Raw genomic sequence first — 12,500 nt, forward strand, 5'->3', positions numbered from 1 at the left:
AGTCAGCCACCAAGTTCTCCCACTTAAAAAGATGAGAGAGGCCTGTAACTTTCATCATAGGTACACTTCAACTATGACAGACAAAATGAGATTTTTTTTCTCCAAAAAATCACATTGTAGGATTTTTTATGAATGTATTTGCAAATTATGGTGGAAAATAAGTATTTGGTCAATAACAAAAGTTTATCTCAATACTTTGTTATATACCCTTCGTTGGCAATGACATGTCATGCTGAAAGACCCAGCCATGTTTCATCTTCAATGCCCTTGCTGATGGAAGGAGGTTTTCACTCAAAATCTCACGATTCATGGCCCCATTCATTCTTTCCTTTACACGGATCAGTCGTCCTGGTCCCTTTGCAGAAAAACAGCCCCAAAGCATGATGTTTCCACCCCCATGCTTCACAGTAGGTATGGTGTTCTTTGGATGCAACTCAGCATTCTTTGTCCTCCAAACACGACGAGTTTAGTTTTTACCAAAAAGTTATATTTTGGTTTCATCTGACCATATGACATTCTCCCAATCTTCTTCTGGATCATCCAAATGCTCTCTAACAAACTTCAGACGGGCCTGGACATGTACTGGCTTAAGCAGGGGGACATGTCTGGCACTGCAGGATTTGAGTCCCTGGCGGCGTAGTGTGTTACTGATGGTAGGCTTTGTTACTTTGGTCCCAGCTCTCTGCAGGTCATTCACTAGGTTCCCCCGTGTGGTTCTGGGATTTTTGCTCACCGTTCTTGTGATAATTTTGACCCCACGGGGTGAGATCTTGCGTGAAACCCCAGATGGAGGGAGATTATCAGTGGTCTTGTATGTCTTCCATTTCCCAATAATTGCTCCCACAGTTGATTTCTTCAAACCAAGCTGCTTACCTATTGCAGATTCAGTCTTCCCAGTCTGGTGCAGGTCTACAATTTCGTTTCTGGTGTCCTTTGACAGCTCTTTGGTCTTGGCCATAGTGGAGTTTGGAGTGTGACTGTTTGAGGTTGTGTACAGGTGTCTTTTATACTGATAACAAGTTCAAACAGGTGCCATTAATACAGGTAACGAGTGGAGGACAGAGGAGCCTCTTAAAGAAGAAGAATCTTGCTTGTTTGTAGGTGACCAAATACTTATTTTCCACCATAATTTGCAAATAAATTCATAAAAAATCCTACAATGTGATTTTTTTCTCATTTTGTCTGTCATAGTTGAAGTGTACCTATGATGAAAATTACAGGCCTCTCTCATCTTTTTAAGTGGGAGAACTTGCACAATTGGTGTCTGACGAAATACTTTTTTGCCCCACTGTATATAGCCTCAACATTGACTCTGTACCGGAGAGAGGGGGGGCGCAATGGAGAGACTGACTGACATCTGGGGTTAAAGAAGTTACTGTGATACGAACAGTCCAGACAGGGAGATATGGAGAGAGAGAGGGAGGAAGGGAGATATGGAGAGAGAGAGAGGGAGGAAGGGAGATATGGAGAGAGAGGGGGAGGAAGGGAGATATGGAGAGAGAGAGGGAGGAAGGATATGAGTTGATATCAGTGATGAATCACCATTACGAGTTGAACAGGATGACAGACACACAGAGAGAAGGAGAGAGGTAGTACTTACGTCTGATGCATTCTTGTCGGCCCCCGGACAGGAGAAGGTGACGAACTCATGACAGCGTTTATGGACCACGAAACAACACACTGGGGGGGAGGGAGGGGGAGGGAGAGAGAGAGAGAGAGAGAGAGAGAGAGAGAGAGAGAGAGAGAGAGAGAGAGAGAGAGAGAGAGAGAGAGAGAGAGAGAGAGAGAGAGAGAGAGAGAGAGAGAGAGAGAGAGAGAGAGAGAGAGAGAGAGAGAGAGAGAGAGAGAGAGAGAGAGAGAGAGAGAGAGAGAGAGAGAGAGAGAGAGAGAGAGTCAGACGAGACAAAGACAGACAGAGAGACAGACAGATAGAGAGAGACAGACAGACAGCGAGAGAGAGACAGAGAGAGAGACAGACAGAGAGACAGAGAGAGACAGAGAGAGAGAGAGAAAGAGAGACAGAGAGACAGAGAGAGAGACAGACAGAGACAGAGAGAGACAGAGAGAGACAGAGAGAGAGACAGAGAGAGAGACAGACAGAGAGAGACAGAGAGAGACAGAGAGAGAGACAGAGAGAGAGAGTTAGGACAAACATTCTATAATATTTCACATTACTACGGTAACCAAAGACTGAGGATCACATCACCTAAACACAGTTATACATCACAACAAGGTATCACAGAGGTGTGTGTGTGTGTGTGTGTGTGTGTGTGTGTGTGTGTGTGTGTGTGTGTGTGTGTGTGTGTGTGTGTGTGTGTGTGTGTGTGTGTGTGTGTGTGTGTGTGTGTGTGTGTGTGTGTGTGTGTGTGTGTGTGTGTGTGTGTGTGTGTGTGTGTGTGTGTGTGTGTGTGTGTGTGTGTGTGTGTGAGGTCAGACAGGTTGACATTATTTATTATTCAGACTCATTAACTATGCAGGAAGCTCCTGGCAACTGGTGGGGCCTACCCATGGTTCCTAGCGGCACGGAGAGAGCCCAACAGGGCCTGCAGGGTGCGTGTGTGTGTGTGTGTCATCCTTTAGATCAACATAATGTTATTCTACTCAACTAAACTGACGTTCAGTCCTCCTCCTCCTCTTCCTCTCCCTCCTCCTCCTCTAACATGGACCAGGTGTAACCTTCTTCCTGGATTCTCCATTCATCCTTCATCACATACCTTCTAGCGTTTATACAGTGTCTTCTATAGGTCTCTATAACGAACATCCTACTGTAGATACAGTCTCTTCTACAGTCCTATATAATGAACATCCTACTGTAGATACAGTCTCTTCTATAGGTCTCTATAATGAACATCCTACTGTAGATACAGTCTCTTCTATAGTCCTATATAATGAACATCCTACTGTAGATACAGTCTCTTATATAGGTCTCTATAATGAACATCCTACTGTAGATACAGTCTCTTCTATAGTCCTACACAATGAACATCCTACTGTAGATACAGTCTCTTCTATAGGTCTCTATAATGAACATCCTACTGTAGATACAGTCTCTTCTATAGGTCTCTATAGGTCTCTATAATGAACATCCAACTGTATATACAGTCTCTTCTATAGGTCTCTATAATGAACACCCTACTGTAGATACAGTCTCTTCTATAGGTCTATATAACAAACATCCTACTGTAGATACAGTCTCTTCTATAGGTCTCTATAATGAACATCCTACTGTAGATACAGTCTCTTCTATAGGTCTCTATAATGAACATCCAACTGTAGATACAGTCTCTTCTATAGTCCTATATAACGAACATCCTACTGTAGATACAGTCTCTTCTATAGGTCTCTATAATGAACATCCTACTGTAGATACAGTCTCTTCTATAGTCCTATATAACAAACATCCTACTGTAGATACAGTCTCTTCTATAGGTTTCTATAATGAACATCCTACTGTAGATACAGTCTCTTCTATAGTCCTATATAATGAACATCCTACTGTAGATACAGTCTCTTCTATAGGTCTCTATAATGAACATCCTACTGTAGATAGTCTATCCTACAGTCCTATATAATGAACATCCTACTGTAGATACAGTCTCTTCTATAGGTCTCTATAATGAACATCCTACTGTAGATAGTCTATCCTACAGTCCTATATAATGAACATCCTACTGTAGATACAGTCTCTTCTATAGGTCTCTATAATGAACATCCTACTGTAGATACAGTCTATTCTATAGGTCTCTATAGGTCTCTATAATGAACATCCTACTGTAGATACAGTCTCTTCTATAGGTCTCTATAATGAACATCCTACTGTAGATAGTCTATCCTACAGTCCTCTATAATGAACATCCTACTTTAGATACAGTCTCTTCTATAGGTCTATATAATGAACACCCTACTGTAGATACAGTCTCTTCTATAGGTCTCTATAATGAACATCCTACTGTATATACAGTCTCTTCTACAGGTCTCTATAATGAACATCCTACTGTAGATACAGTCTCTTCTATAGGCCTATATAATGAACATCCTACTGTAGATACAGTCTCTTCTATAGGTCTCTATAATGAACATCCTACTGTATATACAGTCTCTTCTATAGGTCTCTATAACGAACATCCTACTGTAGATACAGTCTCTTCTATAGGTCTCTATAATGAACATCCTACTGTAGATACAGTCTCTTCTACAGTCCTATGTAATGAACATCCTACTGTAGATACAGTCTCTTCTATAGGTCTCTATAATGAACATCCTACTGTAGATACAGTCTCTTCTATAGGTCTCTATAATGAACATCCTACTGTAGATACAGTCTCTTCTATAGTCCTATATAATGAACATCCTACTGTAGATACAGTCTCTTCTATAGGTCTCTATAATGAACATCCTACTGTAGATACAGTCTCTTCTATAGGTCTCTATAATGAACATCCTACTGTAGATACAGTCTCTTCTATGGTCCTATATAATGAACATCCTACTATATATACAGTCTCTTCTATAGTCCTATATAATGAACATCCTACTGTAGATACAGTCTCTTCTATAGGTCTCTATAATGAACATCCTACTGTAGATACAGTCTCTTCTAAAGGTCTCTATAATGAACATCCAACTGTATATACAGTCTCTTCTATAGGTCTCTATAATGAACATCCTACTGTAGATAGTCTCTTCTATAGGTCTCTATAATGAACATCCAACTGTATATACAGTCTCTTCTATAGGTCTCTATAATGAACATCCTACTGTAGATACATTGCCTTTTTCCACGTTGTTACTTTACAGCCTTATTCTACAATGGATTAAAATATATTTTTTTTCCCGCATCATCAATCTACACATATTACCCCATAATGACATCACAATACCCCATAATGACATCACAATACCCCATAATGACATCACAATACCCCATAATGACATCACAATACCCTATAATGACAAAACAAAAATAGGTTTCTAGCAAATGTGTATGCATAAATATTCAGACCCTTTACTCAGTCTTCTTGGGTATGACGCTACAAGCTTGGCACACCTGTATTTGGGGAGTTTCTCCCATTCTTCTCTGCAGATCCTCTCAAGCTCTGTCAGGTTGGATGGGGAGCGTTGCTGCACAGCTATTTTCAGGTCTCCAGAGATGTTCGATCGGGTTCAAGTCCGGGCTCTGGCTGGGCCACTCAAGGACATTCAGAGACTTGTCCCAAAGCCACTCCTGCGTTGTCTTGGCTGTGTGCTTAAGGTCGTTGACCTGTTGGGAGTTGAACCGTCACCCCAGTCTGAGATCATGAGAGCTCTGGAGCAGGTTTTCATCAAGGACCTCTCTGTACTTTGCTCTGTTCATCGTTCCCTTGATCCTGACTAGTCTCCCAGTCCCTTCTGCTGAAAAATATCCTCACAGCATGATGCCGCCACCACCATGCTTCACCGTAGGGATGGTACCACCACCATGCTTCACCGTAGGGATGGTGCCAAGTTTCCATCAGCTGTGACGCTTGGCATTCAGGCCACAGTGTTCAATCTTGGTTTCATCAGACCAGAGAATCTGGTTTCTCATGGTCGGACAGTCCTTAAGGTGCCAAGCAGGCTGTCATGTGTCTTTTACTGAGGAGGAGCTTCCGTCTGGCCACTCTACCAGAAAGGCCTGATTGGTGGAGTGCTGCAGAGATTGTTGTCCTTCTGGAAGGTTCTCCCATCTCCACAGAGGAACTCTGGAGCTCTGTCAGAGTGACCATCGGGTTCTTGGCCACCTCCCTGACCAAGGCCCTTCTCCCCTGATTGCTCAGTTTGGCTGGGCGGCCAGCTCTAGGAAGAGTCTTGGTGGTTCCAAACTTATTTTATTTAAGAATAATGGAGACCACAGTGTTCTTGGGGACCTTCAATGCTGCAGAAATGTTTTGGTACCCTTCCCCAGATCTGTGCCTCGACACAATCCTGTCTCGGAGCTCTACAGACAATTCCTTCGACCTAATGGCTTAGTTTTTGCTCTGACATGCACTGTCAACAATGGGACCTTATATAGACAGGTGTGTGCCTTTCCAAATCATGTCCAATCAATTTAATATACCACAGGAGGTCTCCAATTAAGTTGTAGAAACATCTCAAGGATGATCAATGGAAACAGGACGCACCTGAGATCCATTTCAAGTCTCATAGGAAAGAGGTGGAATACTTATGTAAATAAGGTATTTCTGTTTTACATTTTTAATACATTTGCAAACTTTAAAAAAAAAAACTATTTTTGCTTTGTCATTATGGGGTATTGTGTGTAGATTGATGAGGAAATGTTTTTTTTTAAATTAATTTTAGAAGGTAAATGTAACATAAATGTGGAAAAAGTATTTTCTGAATGCCCTGTATTACCCACACACCCCTTCTGTGTGACACTGTCAACAACGACACTGTGACAGTGAGGACTAGCGGTGTGGTGATTCTCCTGAGAGAGACGGAGAGAAAGAGAGAAAGAAAGGAGAAAAAGAAAGAGAGAAGAGAAAGATGTGGGAGAAAGAGAGAAGAGAAAGATGTGGGAGAAAGAGAGAAGAGAAAGATGTGGGAGAAAGAGAGAAGAGAAAGATGTGGGAGAAAGAGAGAAGAGAAAGATGTGGGAGAAAGAGAGAAGAGAAAGATGTGGGAGAAAGAGAGAGAGAGAGAAGAGAGAGAGAGAGAGAGAGAGAGAGAGACGGAGAGAGAGAGAGAGAGAGAGAGAGAGAGGGGGAGAGAGAGAGAGAGAGAGGAAGAGAGAGAGAGAGAGAGGGAGAGAGAGAGGAAGAAAGAAAGAAAGAAAGAAAGGAAGAAAGAGAAAATAAAGATGGGGGAGAAAGAGAGAGCGCTTCCCCTGGAGGAGAGAAATAGATAACTTTCTCTCTCTCTCTCCCCTATGGTGCAGTGTATGTGCATTACTGTGTGTGTGTGTGTGTGTGTGTGTGTGTGTGTGTGTGTGTGTGTGTGTGTGTGGGAGGCACAGCTGGGATTGAGGCAGTGTGAGGGGGCGGAGGAATCGTCTGTATTTTCATCTCTTTCAGAAAGACAGAAAGAGAGAGAGAGAGAGAAAAAGAAGAATAGCATTTTGGGGGTTTGGTTGACAAAAATCACTGCTGATTAACTCACCACACACACACATAGTAATGCACACACATAGTAATGCACACACACACACACACACACACATAGTAATGCACACACACATAGTAATGCACACACACACACACACATAGTAATGCACACACACACACACACACACACACACACACATAGTAATGCACACACACACACACACATAGTAATGCATACACACATAGTAATGCACACACACACAGACACACATAGTAATGCACACACACACACACACACACACACAGACACACACACACATAGTAATGCACACACACACACACACACACACATAGTAATGCATACACACATAGTAATGCACACACACACACACACACACACATAGTAATGCACATACACACACACACACACCTCTACACACACACACACCTCTACACACACACACACACACACACCATTCCTAAGTAGTGAGACAGACCTAGTGTCTGGTTAAAGGGTCCTCTGTTGCTTAGCAACCGGCAGAACAGGGCCGACACACGAGGGGTTAAAGAGGAAGAACCACTGCAGATACCAAGCCCCGCCTGCTGTCCCTGACGGACAGCTGCAGCAACCAATAGAACCACTGCAGATACCAAGCCCCGCCTGCTGTCCCTGGCGGACAGCTGCAGCAACCAATAGAACCACTGCAGAGACCAAGCCCCGCCTGCTGTCCCTGAGGGACAGCTGCAGCAACCAATAGAACCACTGCAGATACCAAGCCCCGCCTGCTGTCCCTGACGGACAGCTGCAGCATCCAATAGAACCACTGCAGAGACCAAGCCCCGCCTGCTGTCCCTGACGGACAGCTGCAGCAACCAATAGAACCACTGCAGAGACCAAGCCCCGCCTGCTGTCCCTGACGGACAGCTGCAGCAACCAATAGAACCACTGCAGAGACCAAGCCCCGCCTGCTGTCCCTGACGGACAGCTGCAGCAACCAATAGAACCACTGCAGATACCAAGCCCCGCCTGCTGTCCCTGACGGACAGCTGCAGCAACCAATAGAACCACTGCAGATACCAAGCCCCGCCTGCTGTCCCTGACGGACAGCTGCAGCAACCAATAGAACCACTGCAGAGACCAAGCCCCGCCTGCTGTCCCTGACGGACAGCTGCAGCAACCAATAGAACCACTGCAGATACCAAGCCCCGCCTGCTGTCCCTGACGGACAGCTGCAGCAACCAATAGAACCACTGCAGATACCAAGCCCCGCCTGCTGTCCCTGACGGACAGCTGCAGCAACCAATAGAACCACTGCAGAGACCAAGCCCTGCCTGCTGTCCCTGACGGACAGCTGCAGCAACCAATAGAACCACTGCAGATACCAAGCCCCGCCTGCTGTCCCTGACGGACAGCTGCAAATAGCGTTGGTGTCAACGCCCCAAACAGGAACTAGAAAACAGGCCCAAATTATAGAAGAAAGACAGAGGAGGATGGAGGAAGAGAGAGAGAGAGAATTCTCTTTCTCTTGTCCAACTTATTTAGTCTGAAAGGAGAGGTCATATGTTAGTAGCTAGGTCTATGGTAGCTAGATCTATGGTAGCTAGATCTATGGTAGCTAGTCTGGAAGGAGAGGTAATATGTTAATAGCTAGATCTATGGTAGCTAGAGCTATGGTAGCTAGTCTGGAAGGAGAGGTCATATGTTAGTAGCTAGATCAATGGGAGCTAGATCTATGGTAGCTAGATCTATGGTAGCTAGATCTATGGTAGCTAGTCTGGAAGGAGAGGTCATATGTTAGTAGCTAGATCTATGGTAGCTAGATCTATGGTAGCTAGTCTGGAAGGAGAGGTCATATGTTAGTAGCTAGATCTATGGTAGCTAGATCTATGGTAGCTAGATCTATGGTAGCTAGTCTGGAAGGAGAGGTCATATGTTAGTAGCTAGATCTATGGTAGCTAGATCTATGGTAGCTAGTCTGAATGGAGAGGTAATATGTTAGTAGCTAGATCTATGGTAGTTAGATCTATGGTAGCTAGAGCTAAGGTAGCTAGATCTATGGTAGCTAGTCTGGAAGGAGAGGTAATATGTTAGTAGCTAGATCTATGGTAGCTAGATTTATGGTAGCTAGTCTGGGAGGAGAGGTCATATGTTAGTAGCTAGGTCTATGGTAGCTAGATATATGGTAGCTAGTCTGGGAGGAGAGGTCATATGTTAGTAGCTAGGTCTAGGGTAGCTAGTCTGGGAGGAGAGATTATATGTTAGTAGCTAGTCTGGAAGAGGTAATATGTTAGTAGCTAGATCTATGGTATATCTTAAATAAACTGTTGCTTTCCAAACTAGAGATTTTGGTGACACACTGAGAGAACACAGTAGTTCTACTCATAGATTCTGCATGTAGCATCTACACATTCACACATCCAGCCCAAAGCAGGAGGTTTAACAAATCAGATCAATCATTTGGAACAGAATGTGGGGTCTAAAATACTTTCTGAATGTACTATTTATTGTTCATGTGTTCTTCTCTCTCTTCTCTTCAGTAAGAGGTGTGGAGGGCCACTTCCTGTACAGAATGCAAACCCTTCACCACACTACTCCTCTCTCACCACCTCAACGCAGACCTAAACACCCCACCACTGTGATAACGGTGACAGGTCCCACAAAAACACAGCGTGACACACACCATCCCATAATACTGCGTCCCACAGACATCATGTTACCACGGAGACCGCCCTTCCATTACTACATGTGTCCTATCAGAAGAGACAGAGAGAGACAGAGAGCGAGACAGAGAGACAGAGAGAGACAAAGAGGGAGACAGAGAGCGAGACAGAGAGCGAGACAGAGAGCGAGACAGAGAGAGGGACAGAGAGAGAGACAGAGAGAGAGACAGAGAGAGAGAGACAGAGAGAGAGACAGAGAGAGAGACAGAGAGAGAGAGAGAGAGACAGAGAGAGAGAGAGAGAGAGAGAGACAGAGAGACAGAGAGACAGAGAGAGAGACAGAGAGACAGAGAGAGAGACAGAGAGGGGAGACAGAGAGAGAGAGAGGGGGAGACAGAGAGGGAGACAGAGATGGAGAGAGAAGGGGTGACAGAGAGAGAGAGAGAGACAGAGAGGGGGAAAGAGAGAGAGACAGAGAGGGGAGACAGAGAGAGAGACAGAGAGAGAGACAGAGAGAGAGACAGAGAGAGAGAGACAGAGAGAGAGACAAAGAGAGACAGAGAGAGAGGGAGAGAGGGACAGAGAGAGAGACAGAGAGGGGAGACAGAGAGAGAGACAGAGAGAGAGACAAAGAGAGACAGAGAGAGAGGGAGAGAGGGACAGAGAGAGAGACAGAGAGGGGAGACAGAGAGAGAGACAGAGAGAGAGAGACAGAGAGTTATACAGTGTATGTATAATTGGACAAAAACACAGTCAGAGAATGAACTAAAACACACACACACCTAACCCTCTGCCAGTCATGGCTTGCTCCCAAGAGATTCCCTGTTACCATAACTCATAAGAGAGGGGAGGGGAGAGGGGGTGGGGGTGAAAGGGAGACGGAGGGAGGGAGAGAGAGAGCGGGACTGACAGGGAGAGGAAGTATACACCAGAGCAAGCCTCAACCTTCCTGTAGAACAGGTATTGTAAATGTAAAGGCCAAAAAGACCAAGGACAGAACCCCCCTCTCTCTATAGACTGTTACAGTAACCTACCAGTCTCTCTCTATAGACTGTTATAGTAACCTACCAGTCTCTCTCTATAGACTGTTACAGTAACCTACCAGTCTCTCTCTATAGACTGTTACAGTAACCTACCAGTCTCTCTCTATAGACTGTTACAGTAACCTACCAGTCTCTCTCTATAGACTGTTACAGTAACCTACCAGTCTCTCTCTATAGACTGTTACAGTAACCTACCAGTCTCTCTCTATAGACTGTTATAGTAACCTACCAGTCTCTCTATAGACTGTTATAGTAACCTACCAGTCTCTCTCTAGACTGTTACAGTAACCTACCAGTCAGACCCTCTCTCTATAGACTGTTACAGTAACCTACCAGTCTCTCTATAGACTGTTATAGTAACCTACCAGTCTCTCTCTATAGACTGTTATAGTAACCTACCAGTCTCTCTCTATAGACTGTTATAGTAACCTACCAGTCTCTCTCTATAGACTGTTATAGTAACCTACCAGTCTCTCTCTATAGACTGTTATAGTAACCTACCAGTCTCTCTCTATAGACTGTTACAGTAACCTACCAGTCTCTCTCTATAGACTGTTATAGTAACCTACCAGTCTCTCTCTATAGACTGTTACAGTAACCTACCAGTCTCTCTCTATAGACTGTTATAGTAACCTACCAGTCTCTCTCTATAGACTGTTATAGTAACCTACCAGTCTCTCTCTATAGACTGTTACAGTAACCTACCAGTCTCTCTCTATCGACTGTTACAGTAACCTACCAGTCTCTCTCTATAGACTGTTACAGTAACCTACCAGTCTCTCTCTATAGACTGTTATAGTAACCTACCAGTCTCTCTCTATAGACTGTTACAGTAACCTACCAGTCTCTCTCTATAGACTGTTACAGTAACCTACCAGTCTCTCTCTATAGACTGTTACAGTAACCTACCAGTCTCTCTCTATAGACTGTTACAGTAACCTACCAGTCTCTCTCTATAGACTGTTACAGTAACCTACCAGTCTCTCTCTATAGACTGTTATAGTAACCTACCAGTCTCTCTCTATAGACTGTTACAGTAACCTACCAGTCTCTCTCTATAGACTGTTATAGTAACCTACCAGTCTCTCTCTATAGACTGTTACAGTAACCTACCAGTCAGACCCTCTCTCTATAGACTGTTATAGTAACCTACCAGTCTCTCTCTATAGACTGTTATGGTAACCTACCAGTCAGACCCTCTCTCTATAGACTGTTACAGTAACCTACCAGTCAGACCCTCTCTCTATAGACTGTTACAGTAACCTACCAGTCTCTCTCTATCGACTGTTACAGTAACCTACCAGTCTCTCTCTATAGACTGTTACAGTAACCTACCAGTCTCTCTCTATAGACTGTTACAGTAACCTACCAGTCTCTCTCTATAGACTGTTACAGTAACCTACCAGTCTCTCTCTATAGACTGTTACAGTAACCTACCAGTCTCTCTCTATAGACTGTTATAGTAACCTACCAGTCTCTCTCTATAGACTGTTACAGTAACCTACCAGTCAGACCCTCTCTCTATAGACTGTTATAGTAACCTACCAGTCTCTCTCTATAGACTGTTACAGTAACCTACCAGTCAGACCCTCTCTCTCTATAGACTGTTATAGTAACCTACCAGTCTCTCTCTATAGACTGTCACAGTAACCTACCAGTCAGACCCTCTCTCTATAGACTGTTACAGTAACCTACCAGTCAGACCCTCTCTCTATAGACTGTTACAGTAACCTAC

The 12,500-nt window shown here is 44.1% G+C and overlaps 1 protein-coding gene across 1 annotated transcript in view; it reads right to left on the minus strand.

Annotated features, from left to right (window-relative positions):
- The window catches only part of LOC110510730 (protein kinase C beta type), a 110,206-nt gene that overhangs the window by 82,711 nt on the left and 14,995 nt on the right, over window positions 1-12,500 (minus strand). The window contains exon 3 of the mRNA XM_036948670.1: window positions 1,601-1,680. Within this exon, the coding sequence (XP_036804565.1) occupies window positions 1,601-1,680 (80 nt within the window). The remainder of the gene's footprint in view (window positions 1-1,600; window positions 1,681-12,500) is intronic.

The sequence above is a fragment of the Oncorhynchus mykiss genome, chromosome 17 (genome assembly GCF_013265735.2).
Source record: "Oncorhynchus mykiss isolate Arlee chromosome 17, USDA_OmykA_1.1, whole genome shotgun sequence".
Taxonomy (NCBI): domain Eukaryota; kingdom Metazoa; phylum Chordata; class Actinopteri; order Salmoniformes; family Salmonidae; genus Oncorhynchus; species Oncorhynchus mykiss.